We start from the raw sequence: 22,272 nt of genomic DNA on the forward strand, positions 1-22,272 counted from the left end.
ACACACACACACACACATACAGGTAACACACACACACATACAGGTAACACACACACACACAAACACATACAGGTAACACACACACATACAGGTAACACACACACACACATACAGGTAACACACACATACAGGTAACACACACACACACACATACAGGTAACACACACACACATACAGGTAACACACACACACACAAACACATACAGGTAACACACACACACACATACAGGTAACACACACACACACATACAGGTAACACACACACACATACAGGTAACACACACACACACACACACATACAGGTAACACACACATACAGGTAACACACACACACACATACAGGTAACACATCCTCGTTATTCAGGGTTATGACCCACTGTCATGTTATGGAGGGCTATAACCCTTCTGTCGTGTAATACAGGCTAATAACCCCTGTATGTCATGTTATGCAGGGTTATGACAACTCTGAGAGCAGTGTGAGGAAGGCCTGTGTATTCTGTCTGGTGGCCCTCTACGCAGTTATAGGGGAGGAGCTAAAACCTCACCTCAACCAACTGTCTGGCAGCAAAGTGAGTGACCATGCCCACTTTCTACTAACCAGACCCATTATCTGTGTTCCAATACATCCACGCTAGTATACTTCATTCTTCATTCTAAATTAATCAATATATTTTATATTACTGGATCAGGAGGATTCCAGAAGAACTGCTTCAGTTCTACAACCCAAACTCTCTTCTTTCTCTCCAGTTGAAGTTGTTGAATCTGTACATCAAGCGTGCCCAGTCTGGCTCCAGTGGTGGTGAGCCCCCAGCAGACAGCCTATAGAACAGATGAACAGCCCACGGGACAACTATGGAGCTGCACTCTCCCTCTGGAGACTTAACACGGACACACAAGGACACACTCTTACATGGATGCACAAACACATACATGCTTACATGAACACACATGTGCACTTACTTACACGCTTACATGAACACACATACGCTTATATCTGCTTACACAAACATGCTGATAAGAAGGCTCTGACACACACACTGCCTACTGCAGGGCACTCTGCAATGCACTCTGGGAAGAGAGGAGTGTTGTAGTTCCCTTCACTCACGTTGAAGATCCAACCTGCTCTCTGAGATTCACCCCTGACGTCGACACACCTCGCCCTCTGACCCCGATCTCACTCTGAAGCCTCAACGCTAACGGTTTTAACTTTGGTTTAACTTCCTGGTTTTAGTAGAATAGGGGAGGGGCCGGAACAGCAGCATGATGTAGCCACACCCCAGGCAGGATAAACAGATAGAGGGAGGGTAGAGGAGCATGTATGTGTGTGATAGGGGGGTGTATATCTGTGGTCAGTCAGCCTGTCCGTCATAGTGGTTGAGTGGGTTTTAGCCGCTGAAACTGAAGGCAAATCTGAAATGGCACCCTAATCCCTACGTAGTGGACTACTTTTGGCCAGAGCTACATAGTGCCACTGCATACGGCTCTGGTCAAACTATAGGGAGTAGGGTGTAATTTTGTCTCAAAGCATTCTCTGTCCGTCGAATGGTGCTAGTTCCACCCTGTGGCAGTGGGAACATGGTACGACCTTCCCTGCACAGCACTAATGCTCATAAGCAGGTCACAGTAGATCATAACTGCTCTTAGCAGCTACGTAGGCAGTGAGTGTGAGGTATAGGAGGCATAATGTGCTTGGCTATGCATGACGATGATTTTAACAAGATCTTTTTATCCGGAGCCTATTAACTGTCACAGTAGAAGGGAGGGGGTGAAATTTAAAGTTAATGATGTCCACCCCTTTCAGAGGAGTCCATGGTACCTTCCACTGCTCCCCGCCATGTCTTGGATGAGCTCATTTCAGACAGAAAGAGAGGGAGAGGCTTATATACATTAAACTATGACCAGACATGGCTTATTATTATTAATATTATTATCACCTAGTGGATATGTAACTATACAAAAAACTATACATGAAAAAAATGTACTAATATCCGATAACGACGTCATTTAGGAGAGTTCCTGAAGGACGTGTGCGCTCTGCATCCTGATCTATTTTATTTTCTGTTGCGCGTTCCGTAGTCTCTCTCACGTTAGTTTCCCCACCGGGAAGACATGTATTATTTACTGATCAGAAACTGTCGAGTCACCTTTCGCCCCCTCCTTCTCTTCTTTTTCCTTTCCTCTCTTCTGCTCCCTCTTGTTGTCATTCTCTCCCTCTTCTTGTGACATTCTAGTCTTCACTGTGTTTCCCTCAGTGCATTTACAAAGCTGTGCTTACAATAAAATGAAAAATAAAGAAAACTTGTACAGACCATAATAAACATGGTTTCTGTCTCAGTTACTGTGAGGGACAACTGTTCAGCTAACACACACCACACACTCGCGTGTACTACAATTAAACCAAGTCATGTCCCTTGCACACTGACTGGAATCAACTGGTAATTATTTACCAGAGGACAACACAGGGAAGATACTTCTTTCTGCTGGACAGTGTGTGTGAATATCTAAATGTGAAAGCTGCAGAATAGATAGTCTACCTGAAGCTGAACTATAACCTCGTAATAGGCTGGGAATGTGTGGTTGAGAGAGGTAACTTCAGTAGTAGGCTGTTGTTGTAGTTGTTATTGGAACTGTCCTGGAAAGGACAATGTGAAAATAAAATATCTAAGCCAGTTGAACAGTTTGGGTTGTCCCTTTAATGTGAATCCGGCCCACATGTGTGGCCTTTCACATTTCCTCTCAAAATGAATTTAATTATCTTGTTTATTTTGATCCAGTACAATGATCATACAGTGCAGAATGGAAAGTATTCAGACCCCTTCACTTTTCCACATTTTGTTATGTTACAGCCTTGTTCTAAAATTTATTAAATTAAATGTTTTCCTCATCAATCTACACACAATACCCCATAATGACAAAGCAAAAATGTTTTTTAGTTATGTATTCAGACCCTTTGCTATGAGACTTGAAATTGAGCTCAGGTGCATCCTGTTTCCATTGATCATCCTTGAGATGTTTCTACAACTTGGAGTCCACCTAGGGTAAATTGAATTGATTGGACACGATTTGGAAAGGCAAACCTGTCGTTTTAAGGTCCCACAGTTCAGTGCATGTCAGAGCAAAAACCAAGCCATGAGGTCAAAGGAATTGTCCGTAGAGCACTGAGACAGGATTATGTCGAGGCACAGATCTGGAGAAGGGTACCAAAAAATGTCTGCAGCAATAAAGGTTCCCAAGAACACAGTGGCCTCCATCATTCTTAAATGGAAGAAGTTTGGAACCACCAAGACACTTCCTTGAGCTGGCCGCAACAGCCAAACTGAGCAATCTGGGGAGAAGGGCCATGGTCAGGGAGGTAACCAAGAAACCCGATGGTCACTCTGACAGGGCTCCAGAGTTCCTCTGTGGAGATGGGAGAACCTTCCATAAGGATAACCATCTCTGCAGCACTGCACCAATCAGGCCTTTATGGTATAGTGGCCAGACGGAAGCCACTCCTCAGTAAAAGTCACCTGACTTCCCACTTGGAGTTTGCCAAAAGGTACCTAAAGGTCTCTGACCATGACCATGACAAACAAGATTCTCTGGTTTGATGAAACCAGGATTGAACTCTTTGGCCTGAATGCCAAGCACCACGTCTGGAGGAAACCTGGCACCATCCCTATGGTAAAGCATGGTGGTGGCCGCATCATGCTAGTGATGTTTTTCAGTGACAAGGACGAGGAGACTAGTTGAATGGAGCAAAGTACAGAGATCCTTGATGAAAACCTGCTCCAGAGTGCTCAGGACCTCAGACTGGGGCGAAGGTTCACCTTCCAACAGGACAACAACCTTAAGCACACAGCCAAGACAATGCAGGAGTGGCTTCGGTACAAGTCTCTGAATGTCCTGGAGTGGCCCAGCCGGAGCCCGGACTTGAACCCGATCGAACATCTCTGGAGAGACTTGAAATTATCAGTGCAGCGACGCTCCCCATCCAACCTGACAGAGCTTGAGAGGATCTGCAGAGAAGAATGGGAGAAACCCCCCAAATACAGGTGTGCTAAACTTGTAGCGTCATACCCAAGACTAGAGGCTGTAATCGCTGCCAAAGGTGCTTCAACAAAGTACTGAGTAAAGGGTCTGAATACCTGTAACATTTACATATTCCTGTTTTTGCTTTGTTATTATGGGGTATTGTGTGTAGATTTAAGGGGGGGGCTAATTTAATCCATTTTAGAATAAGTAACAAAATGTGGAAAAGGTTCAGGGGTCTGAATACTTTACGAATGCACTGTTTGCGAGGCATGGGATATTGGAATAACACTTGGTGACCAAAGTTCATAGCAGTTTCTATACTCACAAGTTAATATGTGACTATCTGATTCTTAACTCAAGATAAGGGTGGGTAGTCCTGCTGTTGCAGGAGTGAAGATTCATGGCTGATTTATGTTCTTTATAAATGCACACTGACCTCAAACAGCATGAAATCCAGACACAGGGTTATGGGTTAACATGTGTCTCCTAAAGAGCCTCTGTGTCACCATCCCAAATATATCTCTACAATCATTCCAACTAACTACATCTGAATTCACTTCTGTTGGCTTTGGTCCAATGCCGCATCTATCCATTCCTCTCTTTTTTTTTATAATACTGTTCTCTGGAAGCAGAGGGGTGTCAACATGCTAGCCTGTAGTAACTGACTATTTTCACTGATTTATGATGTCTCGGTTGAATTGTGTATTATGATTATGTCAATGTATGTGATGGGTTGCCTGTGCCTGCTATGAACTGGTCACATCCGTGTTATAACGTCGATGGGTTGACGAAAGCTCTGAGGGAGCCCATTGGCTGAGCTGGGTGCGCTTGGCACCAGAGCGGCTCTCTGATTGGCCCATAGACTCTGGCATCTACTGCGGCTGGAAGTTTTTTTGGGGGGGTTTTGTGAGGGCATAGTCTGTTGAGAAGCCATGTTTATGCTGGCTGCTTTTGTGACAACTGCCACTCTTCTGATGTTTAAAGACTCTTATTTAACCGGCCGGGAACTGTAGCCCTGGTCACAAGTCCGCGATGAAAAAAGGAGAGAGGTTTCGGAGGGCACAGGAAGCGCTGGCTGCGACCTTCGCATAGGAGGATTCCAAACATCCGTGAATCAAAAGCAAGTGAAGTTTGCTAATGCTACTAGCCTGTTAATGCTAGCTAGTTAATTCAGACGGACATTGCGTGGGAATGCGGTGTGTGGACTGTCAACAACATCCCCCTGCAATTACGTAATGTTGCTAGCTAGCTAGGTGGCTAGCTTTGGCTGGGTTTGGGATATTACGGTGTGCCATATCGCCGGCGAAATTGACTTTCGAGGACCGCAATTGAGCTAACTAGCGCTAGCTAGGTAGCTAGCGTTAGTGGTGCAGGGTTTCGCTAGCAAACGGTTATTTAGCATGCTGCTGGTAATCAACCCAACGTAATGGTTGTGGATTTTGTTTATAACTTGCTAGCTAACGTATGTCTGTTAACTTTACCTAGCTAGTTAGTCTGTAGTCTTCACATCAGTCCATATTTCTACTTTCACTTGCCAGCCATATTGTAACCAATTATGGCGATATATCACCCGGCTAGTGGAGCGCTATCAATACACTGTTATTCGATCTTCAGTTAGCTAGCTACAGCAGATATCTAACGGCTAACTAGCCATCTTCTTAGCCAACCACCAGTAGCTAGCAGTTAGCCAGTAGTAGCAAACACAACTATCTAACTAGCTACCTTGGTTAACTTTCTCTTAAATATTCTCTAGTCCACCGGCAGCGGTTTATTCTCCCGCTAGCTGCGGTCCCTTCCCCGGAGGCAATCTGGCGGCCCTTCGGCTAGAGGCGGAGGAGAAGGAACTGGGGGCCATGGCCTGGGTGCTGAAGATGGACGATGCCACCATCGAGTCAGGGCTGGTACACGACTTCGATGCCAGTCTTTCGGGCATCGGGCAGGAGCTGGGGGCTGGCGCATACAGTATGAGGTTAGAGAGACCGTTTGGTATACAACATATATATATATATCACTGTGTCTGGACATGGGGTGGAAGCTACAAATTGTTCCCACTCTGTCTCCTAAACCCTGGGATTCACCCAATATGGAGGAATTACATTTTGTGTGTGTTGTATCGCATCCCCTCTGTGTGGTATGTATGTGTTGGTCTTTGTTTTGGGATGGGGGGGGGCATCACAGCAGGTTTCCATGGAGGACAGAGGGCTTAAATACCCTACTAGACACAAAGGGAGGGGGGACAGTGGCAGAATGTTGGGAACATAAACCCTAAGCACAGGGAGGGAGGGGGGATAAGCTCTCCCCCACCACATCTCTCTGGGTGCCTGTGGCACCTCTTGAAGTGATGACAACATGGTGTAACTGGGGTTGCTATTGCAGCAATAAGCTGGGATGCTCAGGGGAGTTTGTAACTGTACCAGTCAGATCATCCACTATGAAACAGTCAGGAAAAGACACACACACACACCCCTTACCTCAGTGTCTCACACATACAGTTATGAAACACCACCCTCACAGTACTGCAACAGCCCTAAGTGTGTTTTCCCCACAGATGTTTTTTGAAGTAGGTTGTATTTCTGTGGGAAAGAGTTCCAGGACTGTCAGCTGTCTTATCAGGATCCTCCCTGTGTGTGTCTCACATGTTTAGAGAGCAGCTGTGGTGCTCAGTAGGAACAGAATGTCCTCGTGTGTCAGGAAGCAGATGCAGTTTCCTTGGCAGCAATGCTGAGTGGGGAAGCGGCTCTGCAACTGGCATGCCATGCAGGAGGCGTTGGGTTAGGGTGGGACAGGGAGAATACAGTACACTGTCTGCAGTAGTTGTGTTTATGAGAGGGGTCTGTTCCAGAGTGAATTATACCATGACATTCAGGGGGTCTCTATTTTTTTATGTGGGACCTTGCGTATGCAATAAACAGTAAAGACATGTTGTTTACCGGTAAAAAAAAAAATCCTACCTTTATAATTTGCCATGAACACAGCCATTCACAATGTTTTAATCTTATTGTCAAACACGTCTCTTCAAAAAATGGCCTACCTGCACATGTTCGTCCACTCCAAAATAATTCCAGCATCCAAACTGTGCACATTTGCCATTTGATTAATGGAATGAAACATCTCTTACAAATCACAAGTGTAATGACATTTGCTGATGTCATTGGGTCTACACTCTGACTGAATGTCATTGGGTCTACACTCTTGTAACCTTAATTAATTGGTGCCTTACTGACAGTAGGACCTTTTTTTGTAGAAAGAAAAGTTGGGACACATGAAATTCCAACTTGTAGCTCAGTTGGTAGCGCATGGTACTTGTAACCCCAGGGTTGTGGGTTTGATTCCCACAGGGAACCAGTACGAAAAAAGTATGGAAATATATGAACTCACTACTGTAAGTTGCACTGGATAAGAGTGTCTGTCTGCTAAATGACAAAAATGTAACATTAAATACGGGACCTTCGCGGATGACAAGTGCACCCACATGGATTATTTTGTTTAAACCATGTCATGGCAGTGGACTTGTTTAATTTGGAATAATATTTTTATTTTAAGATATACCACCCTAGCAGACTAATTCACACTATGGTCTGTTCCAATAGTTCAAGGATTCCTTCCTCTCCCTTCATTGCCTTTTTTCTTTCACTGATCTGACATCACTGTATCGATGGAAGCTATTTAGTGAAAAATGTTCGCCTATCCAATCTTGTCAGATTCTTAGTTTTTACTTCAAGGTAGAGGAGGTCTTCTACAGCTTGACTTGTCCTTAGAGCATTATGTGGACTTTAAATTCAGACTGCCAACTTCCCCCACATTTTCAAAGTGAACTTAATTAACCTGAGCTGTTCCAGGGACCATGAACACATTTCTTGGCATATAGGAGAGACTTTGGTTACCCGGGCACACACACACTTCTGCCGAGCGCTAGGCTCCGTTAGGGTGAGCTGGGGACAGGCTGTCTGTCTGGAGCTGGTGCCAAGTGTCTGTGTGCAGGTTATGTCAGACTGGCTCGTGTGTTGTAAAACAGAAAAGTATTTTCCAGTGGGACACTTCCAACTGTTACTGTTTCAACAGGGCTACTTAGTCTTACTTACCCTAACTAGTCTCTCTCCCACCATCTCTCTTTGTCTCTCCAGTGATGTGCTGGCCCTGCCAATCTTTAAACAGGAGGACTCCAGTCTTCCTTCAGACTGTGAGAGCAGCAGTCTCAACCCTCCCTTCCAGTACGTTCTCTGTGCTGCCACCTCCCCTGCTGTCAAACTACACGATGAGACACTCACCTACCTGAACCAAGGTGACTTACTCACACACTCCTGTCATGGGAAACTACCTTAACTATGCTTTACACAAACCCACACTCACATGGTAATGCTTAATAGCTCTCCACCAATAGCAAGAAAGGATGTTGTCTATTTTCAAACAGCAGAGATACACAATCACTCAAACCTCATCTTAACCCCCTCTGTCTCTCAGGCCAGTCTTATGAGATCCGTATGCTGGACAACCGAAAGCTGGCCGAGTTACCAGAGATTAACAACAAGAGTGTCAAGGTCAGAAATATTAATATTGCAGCTTTTCTGTGTGTGTGGTTTCTTTGTAGTTGTGTTATGGTTATTGCGGTCGTTGTGCCGGTGGTGTTTGATAACTGTGTGTGTGTGTATGTAGAGCATCGTTAGGGTGGTGTTTCATAACTGTGTATGTAGAGCATCGTTAGGGTGGTGTTTCATAACTGTGTGTGTGTAGAGCATCGTTAGGGTGGTGTTTCATGACAGAAGACTCCAGTACACAGAGCACCAGCAACTGGAGGGGTGGAAATGGAATCGCCCTGGAGACCGTCTCCTAGATATCGGTAAGAACACTTAAGTGTGTGTGTAGCAGTAAGTACATGTGATGCCTTAAGGGGGGGGGGGGTGTGTTTTGTATGTAATACTAATTTGCAGTGTGCGTGTAGACATCCCCCTGTCAGTGGGTATTGTGGAGGCGAAGGCCAACCCCGCTCAGCTCAACGCTGCCGAATTCCTCTGGGACCTCAACAAGAGAGCCTCCGTGTTTGTGCAGGTAACACACCAATCAACACACACACACACTTCCCCGTAGTCACATTGACTGACTCTCACTCTGCCTCTATTCTCTCCATCTTTGTGTGTGTAGGTTCACTGCATCAGTACAGAGTTCACCCCTAGAAAGCATGGAGGAGAGAAGGGAGTTCCCTTCAGGATCCAGATCGACACTTTCAGACAGGGAGACAACGGAGAGTACACTGAACACCTCCACTCTGCCTCCTGCCAAATCAAAGTCTTCAAGGTACACACACACACAGGACGGCAGGTAGCCTAGTGGTTAGAGTGTTGGGCCAGTAGCCGAATAGGTTGCTCGATCGAATCCCTGAGCTGACAAGGTAAAAATCTGTCATTTTGCCCCTGAACAAGGCAGTTAACCCATTGTTCCAAAACCGTCATTGAAAATAAGAATTTGTTCTTAACTGACTTGCCTAGTTAAATAAAACACTCTCATTCTCTGAACAGTAAATCACACCTACACACTTTGACATACTAAGTCAGATGACAAGCCTGCACCCGATTTAACATTCTGCATTCCCTCTTTTTCTCGCTCTCTTTCTCTCCTCCCCCCAGCCAAAGGGGGCAGACAGGAAACAGAAGACTGACAGAGAGAAGATGGAGAAACGAACGTCTCAGGAAAAGGAGAAGTACCAGCCCTCCTACGACACAACCATACTATCAGAGGTTAGTCAGTCTGGGGGTTTGAATGGCATTTAATTAGGACTGGAAAACTAGAAGGCACTTAATGAAACAGAGTTTGCATGTATTGGAAGTGTCACTTACGGGTATTAGTAGGCAAGTTTTATATCTGTTTTGTTTGCAGTCAGATTGTGAGTGTGCATGTTTGTGTGAAACTTAGTGTGTGTTTATGTAGATGAGGCTGGAGCCCATCATAGAGGAGGCAGGAGACTATGAGCTGAAGAAGTCCAGCAAGCGGACGCTGCCGGCTGACTGTGGGGACTCGCTGGCCAAGAGAGGCACTGTAAGTGTCCTATATAATGTACAGTAAATTCAGAAAGTATTCAGACTCCTCCATTTTTCCACATTTTGTTACGTTACAGCCTTAGTCTAAAATTGGTTCAATTGTTGTCTGTCTCCCCCCCCCCTCCCCCCAAATCTACACCCAATACCCCATAATGACAAAGCAAAAACTGTTTTTTTAGAAATGTTTGCAAATGTATTTAAAAAAAATGTTTTAACTGCTTGTCAGAGCAAAAACCAAGCCATGAGGTTGAAGGAATTGTCCATAGACCACTGAGAAAAGATTGTCGAGGCACAGATCTGGGGAAGGGTACCAAAACATTTCTGCGGCATTGAAGATCCCTGAGAGCGCAGTGGCCTCCATCATTCTTAAATGACAGAATTTTGGCACCACCAAGACTCTTCCTTGAGCTGGCTACCCGGCCAAACTGTGCAATCGGAGAATTAGGGCCTTGGTAAGGGAGGTGTCCAAGAACCCAATGGTCACTCTGACAGAGCTCCAGAGTTCCACTGTGGAGATGATTGTCCTTCTGGAAGGTACTCCTATCTCTGTGGAACTCCACCATTTTCATGCCTTTATGGTAGTGGCTAGACGGAAACCACTCCTCAGTAAAATTCACATGACAGCCCACTTGGAGTTTGCCAAAAGGTTCCTTAAAAGACTCTGACTATGAGAAACAAGATTATCTGGCCAGGTGAAACCAAGATTGAACTCTTCGACCTGAATGTCAAGCGTTGCGTCTCAAGGAAACTTGGTACCCTCCCTACGGTGAAGCATGGTGGTGGCAGCATCATCCTGTGGAGAAGTTTTTCAGCGGCAGGGACTGTGAGACTAGTCAGGATTGAGGGAAAGATGAATGGCGCAAGGTACAGAGATCCTTGATGAAAACCTGCTCCAGAGCGCTCAGGACCTCAGACTGGGGCGAAGGTTCACCTTCCAACAAGACAACAACCTTAAGCACACAGCCAGAGCCCGGACTTGACCCGATCAAACTTCTCTGGAGAGACCTGAAAATAGTTGTGCAGCGACGCTCCCCATCCAACATGACAGCTTGAGAGGATCTGCAGAGAAGAATGGGAGAAACTCCACAAATACAGGTGTGCCAAGTTTGTAGCGTCATACCCAAGTAGACTCGAGGCTGTAATCGCTGCCAAAGTCACTTCAACAAAGTACTGAGTAAAAGATCTGATGTAATGCAAATGTGATATTTTTTTAATTTTTAAAAATAAACGTGCAAACATTTATATAAACATGTTTTTGCTTTGTCAGTATGGGGTATTGTGTGTAGATTGATGAGGGGAAAAAACTATTAAATCCATTTTAGAATACGGCTGTAACCTAATAAAATTTGGAAAAAGTTGAGGTGTCTGAACTTTCCAAATGCCATGTACAGTGGGGCAAAAACGTATTTAGTCAGCCACCAATTGTGCAAGTTCTCCCACTTAAAAAGATGAGAGGCCTGTAATTTTCATCAAGATTTCTGGCTCTCTCATATCTGTAACTTATTCTTTAAGAGGCTCCTCTGTCCTCCACTCGTTACCTATATTAATGGCACCTGTTTGAACTTGTTATCAGTATAAAAGACACCTGTCCACAACCTCAAACAGTCACACTCCAAACTCCACTATGGCCAAAACCAAAGAGCTGTCAAAGGACATCAGAAACAAAATTGTAGACCTGCACCAGGCTGGGAAGACTGAATCTGCAATAGGTAAGCAGCTTGGTTTGAAGAAATCAACTGTGGGAGCAATTATTAGGAAATGGAAGACATACCAGACCACTGATAATCTCCCTCGATCTGGGGCTCCACGCAAGATCTCACCCCGTGTGGTCAAAATGATCACAAGAACGGTGAGCAAAAATCCCAGAACCACACGGGTGGACCTAGTGAATGACCTGCAGAGAGCTGGGACCAAAGTAACAAACCCTACCATCAGTAACACACTACGCTGCCAGGGACTCAAATCCTGCAGTGCCAGACGTGTCCCCCTGCTTAAGTCAGTACATGTCCAGGCCCGTCTGAAGTTTGCTAGAGAGCATTTGGATGATCCAGAAGAAGATTGGGAGAATGTCATATGGTCAGATGAAACCAAAATAGAACTTCTTCGTTAACTCAACTCGTCGTGTTTCGAGGACATTGAATGCTGAGTTGCATCCAAATAACACCATACCTATTGTGAAGCATGGGGGTGGAAACATCATGCTTTGGGGCTGTTTTTCTGCAAAGGGACCAGGACGACTGATCCGTGTAAAGAAAAGAATGAATGGGGCCATGTATCGTGAGATTTTGAGTGAAAACCTCCTTCCATCAGCAAGGGAATTGAAGATGAAACGTGGCTGGGTCTTTCAGCATGACAATGATCCCAAACACAACGGAGTGGCTTCATAAGAAGCATTTCAAGGAGTGGCCTAGCCAGATCTCAACCCCATAGAAAATCTTTGGAGGGAGTTGAAAGTCCATGTTGCCCAGCAACAGCCCCAAAACATCACTGCTCTAGAGGAGATCTGCATGGAGGAATGGGCCAAAATACCAGCAACAGTGTGTGAAAACCTTGTGAAGACTTACAGAAAACGTTTGACCTCTGTCATTGCCAACAAAGGGTATATAACAAAGTATTGAGAAACTTTTGTTATTGACCAAATACTTACTTTCCACCATAATTTACAAATAAATTCATTAAAAATCCTACAATGTGATTTTCTGGATTTCTTTTCCTCATTTTGTCTGTCATAGTTGAAGTGTACCTATGATGACATTTACAGGCCTCTCATATTTTTAAGTGGGAGAACTTGCACAATTGATGGCTGACTAAATACTTTTTTGCCCCACTGGATATCCTATCCTTGACTTATTCCATATTCTGTTGGTACAGCCTGAATTCAAAATCTACACACAATATCGCATAATGACAAAACAAAAACATGTTTTTGGATTAAAAAAAAAATGTATTAAATTAAATACAAAAATATCTAATTTACCTAAGTTTTCACATCCCTGAGTCAATACATGTTATAATCACCTTTGGCAGCATTTACAGCTGTGAGTCTCTGGGTAAGACTCAAAAGAGCTTTGCACACCTTGATTGTACAATATTTTCACATTTATTCTTCAAAAAATTATTCAAGCTCTGTCAAATGTTGTTCATCATTGCTAGACAGCCATTTTCAAGTCTTGCGATGGATTTTCAAGCTGATTTAAGTTAACTGACTAGTACCCTCGGGAACATTCAATGTTGTCTTGGTAAGCAACTCCAGTGTATATTTGGCCTTGTTTTAGGTTATTGTCCAACTGAAAGATGAATTTGTCTCCCAGTGTCTGTTGGAAAGCAGGCTGAGCCAGGTTTTCCTCTAGGATTTTGCCTGTGCTTAGCTCTATTCCATTTATTTTTATCATCAAAAAAAACGTCCTCGTCCTTGCCAAGCATACCCATAACCTGATGCAGCTGCCAAGCATTCCCATAACCTGATGTAGCCACCTACATGCTTGAAAATATGAAGATTGGTGCTCAGTGTTGTGCTGGATTTGCCCCAAACAAAACACTTTGTATTCAGGACATTAAGTTCATTTCTCTGCCACATTTTTTGCAGTTTAACTTTAGTGCCTTGTTGCAAACAGGATGCATGCTTTGGAATATTTTATTCTGTACAGGCTTCCTCCTTTTCACTTTGTAGTTACTCCACAATACTAAATTACAATGTTGTTGATCCATCCTCAGTTTTCTCCTATCACAGCCATTACACTCTGTTTTAAAGTCACCTTTGGCCTCATGGTGAAATCCCTGAGCGGCTTCCTTCTTCTCCGTCAACTGAGTTAGGAAGGACACCTGTACCTTTGTAGTGATTGGGTGTATTGATACACCATCCTAAGTGCAATTAATAACTTCAACATGTTCAAAGGGATATTCAATGTCTGTTTATTTTTTCCCATCTACCATTAGGTGGCCTTTGCGAGGCATTGGAAAACCTCCCTGGTCTTTGTGGTTGAATCTGTGTTTGAAATTCACTGCTCGACTGAGGGACCATACAATTATCTGTATGTGTGGGGTACAGAGACGAGGTAGACATGTTAAACACTATTGTACACATTGTGACTTGTTAAACAAATGTTTACTCCTGAACTTATTTAGGCTTGCCATAACAAAGGAGTTGAATACTTATTGACTCAAGACATTTCAGCTTTAAAAAAAAAAAATAATAATAATTTCAAAAACACCATTCCACTTTGACATTATTGGGTATTGTGTGTAGGCCAGTGATACAAAATCTCAATTTGATCCATTTAAAATTCAGACTGTAATATAACAATGTGGGAAAAGTCATGGGGTGTGAATACTTTCTGAAGGCACTATATATTATATAAACATCCTCCACTCCTGTCAAGGCAGTGAATATAATATGTGGAGTGGTTTGATGCTTGCTAATTGGTGACAGTAATGCTCAGTAGTATTATCGCAGTGTGTTGTGTCTCTCTCTCCTCTCTGGTCAGTGTTCTCCGTGGCCTGATGCCTACATCAGCTCTCCCCAGACAGCTGGCCCCTCTTTCTCCTCGACACCGCTCTCCACATACACTGCCTCCTCTGTACCTGACAGGTAGGCCCGTGTGTGAGAGTAAGAAAATTCTGTGTGGACATAGTGAGATAATGCTGACTGTGACTGTTGTATTCCAGTGGCCCCTCGTCGCCCAATCACCAGACAGACCCTGTCAGCCAAGTCGTCACAGAGGTTAGTATACATCACACACGGACGTGTCTCAAATCCTGTAATAACTTCTCATTTAACAAAAGCCTCCAGTTTAGGTTGTATTTATGTTGAAGTTCATTGTTATCCCCCCAACACACCCTCTTCTCTTTCTCTTTATCCCTCTCTAGCAGCTCAGTCCTACGGCTACCATCAAGGAGGCTCAGAAGTGGCTTGTCAAGAACCGCTTCAACACATATGCACGACTCTTCTCCCACTTCTCAGGTACACACATACTCCGCATTGTGTAGGTTATTTTGTAGGAGTTATTAAAGTGAACCTGTTGTAATGTCATCCAGAGGTGGCGCTCCTAGTGGCTGGGGACTTGAACTTCTAATGGCTGCAATCCCGTTAACGGGAGCGATATGACAACAACCAGTCAAAGTGTAGGGCGCCATTTTCAAAATCTCATAATTAAAATTCCTCAAACATACATGTATCTCATACCAATTTTTAAAGCTATTCTCGTTGTTAATCCCACCACAGTGTCCGATTTCAAACATGCTTTATAGTAAAAGCACCACAAACAATTGTTCGGTCACCACATAGCCACAGAAAAACACAGCCATTTTTTTTCCAGCCAAAGAGGAGTTTCAAAAAGCACAAATAGAGATAAAATTAATCAGTAACCTTTGATGAGCTTCATCAGATGACACTAATAGGACTTCATGTTACACAATACATGTATGTTTTGTTAAAGTTCATATTTATCAAAATATGAGTTTACATTGGCACGTTACATTCACTAGTTCCAACAATGTGTCACAATAGCCGCCATGTTGACGTCAACATAAACAAGAAATTACATGATAAATATTCCCTTACCTTTGATCTACATCAGAAAGCACTCCAGGAATCCCAGGTCCACAATAAATGTTTTTTGTTAGATAATGTCCAAATACCATCTTTTGTTTGCGCGTTTGGTATACATATCCAAACACTCATTCTGGTCAGTGTTACGTTGGACAAAAACTTCAAAAAGTTATTTTACAGGTCGAAGAAACATTTCAAACTAAGTACAGAATCAATTACTAGGATGTTTTTAACTTTTAGCTTCAACAAAGATCCAACCGGAGTATTCTTATTTGTCTTCATGAGCAATGGAACGCAAGTGAATACCATGAGGAATGCGCGTGATCAGAAAATGGCTGACTGCCAGACATCTGATAGCAGAATCTATCATTCACTCCCACAGCACCATAGAAGTCTCATTAAAATTTCTATTGATGGTTGACATCTAGTGGAACTCCTAAACAGTGCAACATCGTTAATATTTCAAGGGGATTTCATTGGGGACTCTGAATACATACAAAGCTCAGATTTCTCACTTCCTATTTTGATTTCTCCTCAGGATTTTGCTTGCCATATGAGTTCTGTTATACTCACAGACGACATTCAAACAGTTTTAGAAACTTTTGTGTTTTCTATCCAATACTACTAATAGTAATATGCATATATTAGCAACTGAGACTGAGGAGCATGCCGTTTACTTTGGGAAACTTATTAACCTCTTGAAACTCCCCATCCCAGATCCGGGACCGTGACTAAAGCCTCAGGCTCATTAGCATAACGTAACGTTAACGATTTCTGAAAATCGCAAATAAAATGAAAATAATGCGCCTGCTCTCAAGCTTAGCCTTTTCTTAACAACACTGTCATCTCAGATTTTCAAAATATGCTTTTGAACCATAGAAATTGACTAATTTGTGTAAGAGTATGCTAAGCTAGCTTAGCATTTTGAGTAGCATTTAGCACGCAACATTTTCACAAAAACCAGATAACCAAATAAATAAAATCATTTACCTTTTGAAGAGCTTCAGATGTTTTCAATGAGGAGACTCTCAGTTACATACCAAATGCGCAGTTTTTCCTGAAAGCGTCTGTGTGTAGGAGAAATCGTTCCGTTTTGTACATCACATTTGGCTACCGAAACGAACCGAAAATTCAGTCACCTACAACGTCAAACTTTTTCCGAATTAACTCCATAATATCGACCGAAACATGGCAAACGTTGTTTGGAATCAATCCTCAAGGTGTTTTTTCACATATCTCTTCATTGATATATCGTTCGTGGAAGCTTGCATTCTTCTCTAAATTCCATGGAAAAATACTTGCAGCTGACTTTTGCGCACCAATTTCGGCGCAGGACACCGGGCGGACACCTGGTAAATGTGGTCTCTTATGGTCAATCTTCCAATGATATGCCTACAAATACGTCACAATGCTGCAGACACCTTGGGGAAACGACAGAAAGGGCAGACTTACTCCTCTCGCATTCACAGCCATATAAGGAGACAATGGAAAACAGAGCCTCAAAAATCCTGCTCATTTCCTGGATGCCGTCTCATCTTGGTTTTGCCTGAAGCTCACGTTCTAGGGCACGCACAGAAAATATCTTTGTAGTTCTGGACACGTCAGAGTGTTTTCTTTCGAAAGCTATCAATTATATGCATAGTCGAGCATCTTTTTGTGACAAAATATCTTGTTTAAAACGGGAACGTTTTTCATCCAAAAATGAAATAGCGCCCCCATAGCATCAAGAGGTTAATCCAAGCTACTCAATACTGCCCCCCAGCCATAAGAAGTTAATGCAGGGTAACTTAAATCAGTTTTACCTAATTTCTATCAGCATGTTAAACGTGCAACCAGAGGGAAAAAAATTCTAGACCACCTTCACTCCACACACAGACACGTACAGAGCTCTCCCTGCCCTCCATTTGGCAAATCTGACCATAACTCTATCCTCCTGATTCCTGCTTACCAGCAAAAATGAAAGCAGGAAGCACCAGTGACTCAATCAATAAAAAAGTGGTCATATGAAGCAGATGCTAAACTACAGGACTGTTTTGCTAGAACAGACTGGAATATGATGGCATTGAGGAGTACACATCAGTCATTGGCTTTATCAATAAGTGCATCGAGGATGTCGTCCCCACAGTGACAGTACATAAATACCCCAACCAGGATCCATTGATTACATGCAACGTCCGCACTGAACTAAAGGGTAGAGCCGCCTCTTTCAAGGAGCGGGACTCTAACCTGGAAGCTTATAAGAAATTCCGCTATGCCCTCCGACGAACCATCAACCAGACAAAGCGTCAATACAGGACTAAGATCAAATTGTACTACACCGGCTCCGACGCTCGTCTGATGTGGCAGGGCTTGCAAACTATTACAGTCTACAAAGGGAAGCACAGCCGAGAGCTGCCCAGTGACACAAGCCTACCAGACGAGCCCAACAACTTCTATGCTCGCATCGAGGCAAGTAACACTGAAGCATGCAATGAGAGCATTGGCTGTGTGATCACGCTCTCCGCAGCCGACGTGAGTAAGACCTTTAAACAGGTCAGCATTCACAAGGCCACAGGGTCAGACGGATTACCAGGACGTGGTACTGCGAGCATGCAATGACCAACTGGCAAGTGTCTTCACTGACATGTTCAACCTCTCCTTGTCTGTAATACCAACATGTTTCAAGCAGACCACCATAGTCTCTGTGCCCAAGAACACAAAGGTAACTTGCCTAAATGTCTACCGACCTGTAGAACTCACGTCTGTAGCCATGAAATGCTTTGAAAGGCTGGTCATGGCTCACATCAACACCGTTATCCCAGAAACCCTAGACCCACTCCAATTTGCATACCGCACCAACAGATCCACAGATGATGCAATCTCTATTGCACTCCACACTGCCCTTTCCCACTTGGACAAAATAAACACCTATGTGAGAATTCTGTTCATTGACTACAGATCAGTGTTCAACACCATATTGCCCTCAAAGCTCATCACTAAGCTAAGGACCCTGGGACTAAACACTTCCCTCCAACTGGATCCTGGACTTCCTGACGGGCTACCCCCAGGTGGTAAGGGTGGGTAATAATCCATCCTCCATGCTGATCCTCAACACGAGGGTCCCTCGGGTGCGTGCTCAGTCCCCTCCTGTACTCCCTGTTGACTGCACGGCCAGGCACGACTCCTCCACCATCATTAAGTTTGCAGACGACACAACAAGCCAGATCACTGACTACGATGAGACACCCTATTGGGAGGAAGTCAGAGACCTGACCGTGTGGTACAAGGACATCAACCTCTCCCTCAATGTAACCAAGAGTAAGGAGATTATTGTGGACTACAGGAAAAGGAGGACTGAGCAGTACCGGACCGCCAAGTCTAGGTCCAAGAGGCTTCTAAACAGCTTTTACCCCCAAGCCTTAAGACTCTCAGACTATTTGCACCCCCCCCCCGCTGCTGCTACTTTCTGTTATCTATGTGTAGCCACCGGTGCCTCACACATTGACTCTGTACCGGTGCCCCCTGTATATAGCCCCTCTATTGTTATTTACTGCGGCTCTTTAAATATTTGTTATTCTTATCTCTTACTTTTTTTTGGGGGGGGGGGGTTCTTAACTGCACTGTTAAGTGCTTTCAAGTAAGCATTTCACAGTAAGGTCTACACATGTTGTATTTGGCGCATGTAATGAATACAATGTGATTTGATGTGTAGGTTGTGACTTAATGAAGTTGACCCGGGATGACCTGGTTCAGATCTGTGGAGCTGCTGATGGAATCAGACTCTTCTACACACTCAGATCCAGGTGGGTGGGTGGGTGAGTGAGGTGGTGGGTGAGTGAGTGAGGGGGGGGGGGGGTTTTGGAGGGGGTGGTTCTGTGAGTGAGGGGGGTGGAGAGCGAGGGAGGGGTGAAATGTGATTCGGAACATGGATCATATTTGCCTTGGGAAAATATATTTTAAAACATAAATAAGTAAAATGATCACCCACTCTGGGCAGAGTGTTTGGTACCTGGCAGAGTGAGTGAGACAGGTTATGTGAATGTGTGCATCTCTGATTTATATTCCTGTTTATCTGTGTATAACGTGTAAGTATCCTTGCAGGTCGGTGCGTCCCAGGTTGACCATCTATGTGTGTCAGGAGGGTGATGTGGAGAGCCCCCTGCTGGAGAGACGCTGCGACAGCGAGAACGGAGAGCACAGTGACTCACCTAATTTATATGGTAGGTGTGTCTCACAGGCAGGCAGTGGCACCTTAATTGGGGAGGACAGGCTCATAATGGCTGGAATGGAACCAATGGGATTGTATCGAAACGCATCAAGCACATGGTTTCCATGTGTTTGATACCATTCCATTCACTCTGTTCCAGACATTGTTATAAGCTGTCCGCCCCTCAGCAGACTCCTGTGGTCTCCTTGTACTTTTGATCTTGTGGATGGTCAGTCAGCTATTTACCAACTCTAGCGAGGTGACTGCTTTCTTATTGTTTGAACTACAGAGTGCCCCTTTTAAAGATAAGGTATATAGTCCCTCAAAAAGGGGAAATAACCAGAAATGTTGCTGGGAAAAGAAATGAACTTGGCATTATACCACCACAATTGTTTACCTATGGATAAAGCTACTTTTTTCTGTGAGGACTCATTTGGAATATACTGTACACACCTCTGTGTGTCCATTTATAGAAGCATCAGTGTGCGTGTGTGTTTTAATGGGGGTGTGTGTTTTAATGTGGGGTGTGCAGTGTACCATGCTCTGTACCTGGAGGAGCTGACGGCTGCTGAGTTGATCAGGAAGATGGCGTGTGTGTGTAGTGTTCCACTGGGACAGATCAACCAGGTCTACCGACAAGGACCCACAGGAATACACATACTGCTGAGTGACCAGGTAAACACATACCTACACATTATGTGTGAATTTTATCTTTGACTAGGAAGAGCTGATGTTCTTTGTCCATCAGGTGTTTGCATTATATTTACATACTGCCTCTGTTACACAATGCTGTGTCCCACCCTAACCCGTCCCCCTTCAACTCACTCAGGAAGTGTGCCATTCAAATCACTCCCAAACACACTGCCCATCACAGCTAGTGGAGTTATCTACCCGTTTTAATTCTTTATCAGTATAACCCTCACATGATTACATTGTCTTGTAGTTATAAGATATTTATTTTGTTTATCAAAGATTTAACAGTAACATCCCTTGTTTTTATGAGTATTTAATGTTGAAGTTTATTCATGTTGTTCCCCAGGTGGTTTATAACTTACCTGATGAGAGCTGCTTTCTCATTGGCACACTCAAAGGTATGTTGATAGTCGGTGTGTCTGGCCCTAGACATTTATTTTCTAGTTTCTGTTTCCCATGTTTGGCCTCCATGCTAACACTACGTCTTGTCTTTCCCTCTCTTTCTCTCTCTCCCTCTAGATGAAACGGGGGAGGGGCTCCACCTGGTTTTGAAGTAGTGATGGAGGATGAGCGTGATGACATCACTGAAAACTCCTCCCTCTGTGAATAGCAGAGCAGTCTCTCTCCCTCTCTCTCCTATCGTTCAGATTGCTATATGTAAGACAGAGGGACTGAACTGAAGCCATGTTAACGTTAGAATCTGACGCGGGTGTGACCACTGTTTCATATTGAAAACACTATTACTGAGGGGGAGGCTTGTGGCGTGTTTTATTCTCTCCATTTCTTTATAGTTTTATAAGTGGGGAGGGGTAGGCTGCCCCCCACAGAGAGGCTCATAGAGGCAGTGCTTTAGGCTACAGCCAGGGCTAGGCCAGTAGTCAGTGCTGTAATGCCATGTGACTTGAACATACAGATTGATGGACAGACAGACGGACCCCAGACGTTTGATCTCATTTGCTTTGACTGAGACTCGACCACTTCCACGGAAGCAGAGCTGGCAACTAATAAACTCAAACAGAACAAACTGTCTAGAATATGTCAGTCATTCCTCTGAGGGCCAAATGTCTGCAGATTTTTGCTCCGCCCTTGTACTTTATTGGTGAATTAAGGTCAGTAATTAGTAAGTAACTTCCCTCACCTGGTTGTCTAGGTCTTAATTGAAAGGAAAAACCTGCAGACACTCGGCCCTGCCAGGAATGAGTTTGACACTGATCTTGAACAACAGTCTCTGTGTGGTTGTGTATATTGTGTAGAACACAGTAGTCTAGATATGCACGTTCTAGATCTGTTCCCAGACATTCTAGAACTAGTGAGGATGGGGGTCCTCTTAGCCAATCAAGTCAAGATTTGACTGTTAGGGGTGTTAGCATTCTGTTAGCCAGTGTCTAACAGGGCCTGTTCTGGTTCATGTATCATATGAACCAAGTCTGATACCATAATATACAGCCTGCTTTCATAGACTAGACACAGTAAATGTAAATCCGGGACACTCAAATTAGTATGATACACGACATGACCAAAAGTATGTGGACACCTGCCCGTCAAACATCTCATTCCAAAATCATGGGCATTTAATATCGAGTTGTCCCCACCCCCCTTGCTGCAATAACAGTCTCAACTCTTCTGGGAAGGCTTTCTCCTAGATGTTGGAATATTTCTGCAGGGACTTTCTTCCATTCAGCCACGAGCATTAGTGAGGACAGGCACTGATATTGGGCTATTAGGCCTGGCTCTGTCTGCCTTTCAATTCATCCCAAAGGTGTTCGATGTGGTTGAGGTCAGGGCTCTGTGCAGACCAG

The 22,272-nt window shown here is 44.0% G+C and overlaps 2 protein-coding genes across 18 annotated transcripts in view; both read left to right on the top strand.

The window, feature by feature from the left end:
- The window catches only part of clasp2 (cytoplasmic linker associated protein 2), an 86,795-nt gene extending 84,477 nt beyond the window's left edge, over positions 1-2,318 (top strand). For all 16 annotated transcript variants that reach the window (XM_064983257.1, XM_064983259.1, XM_064983260.1 and 13 more), the window contains 2 exons: positions 453-569; positions 748-2,318. In XM_064983257.1, coding sequence (XP_064839329.1) covers positions 453-569; positions 748-825 — 195 coding nt within the window. In that variant the 3' untranslated portion in view covers positions 826-2,318. The remainder of the gene's footprint in view (positions 1-452; positions 570-747) is intronic.
- Positions 2,319-4,906: 2,588 nt separating this feature from the next.
- ubp1 (upstream binding protein 1) lies at positions 4,907-21,142 on the top strand. Of its 2 annotated transcripts, none has more exons than XM_064983273.1 (17): positions 4,907-5,134; positions 5,768-5,983; positions 8,139-8,296; positions 8,476-8,552; positions 8,746-8,851; positions 8,954-9,060; positions 9,154-9,306; positions 9,636-9,746; positions 9,937-10,044; positions 14,531-14,634; positions 14,712-14,766; positions 14,913-15,006; positions 19,286-19,376; positions 19,675-19,793; positions 20,313-20,455; positions 20,820-20,871; positions 20,993-21,142. In XM_064983273.1, the coding sequence occupies exons 2-17, from the start codon at positions 5,868-5,870 to the stop codon at positions 21,028-21,030; spliced, it is 1,632 nt and encodes a 543-aa protein (XP_064839345.1). In that variant the 5' UTR covers positions 4,907-5,134; positions 5,768-5,867; the 3' UTR covers positions 21,031-21,142. The 2 variants fall into 2 exon arrangements, with proteins under 2 accessions (XP_064839345.1, XP_064839346.1); XM_064983274.1 differs by having other exon boundaries at positions 14,916-15,006.
- The last annotated feature ends 1,130 nt before the right edge of the window (positions 21,143-22,272 follow it).

The sequence above is a fragment of the Oncorhynchus masou genome, chromosome 13 (assembly GCF_036934945.1).
Source record: "Oncorhynchus masou masou isolate Uvic2021 chromosome 13, UVic_Omas_1.1, whole genome shotgun sequence".
Classification (NCBI taxonomy): domain Eukaryota; kingdom Metazoa; phylum Chordata; class Actinopteri; order Salmoniformes; family Salmonidae; genus Oncorhynchus; species Oncorhynchus masou.

What these genes read in the sequence shown, in the direction of transcription:
- ubp1 (XM_064983273.1), top strand. Translation starts at nt 5,868, where the DNA reads ATGGCCTGGGTGCTGAAGATGGACGATGCCACCATCGAGTCAGGGCTG. An exon ending in TTCTACACACTCAGATCCAG is followed by an intron (nt 19,377 to 19,674) that starts GTGGGTGGGTGG and finishes GTATCCTTGCAG; the next exon opens with GTCGGTGCGTCCCAGGTTGA. An exon ending in TGACTCACCTAATTTATATG is followed by an intron (nt 19,794 to 20,312) that starts GTAGGTGTGTCT and finishes TGGGGTGTGCAG; the next exon opens with TGTACCATGCTCTGTACCTG.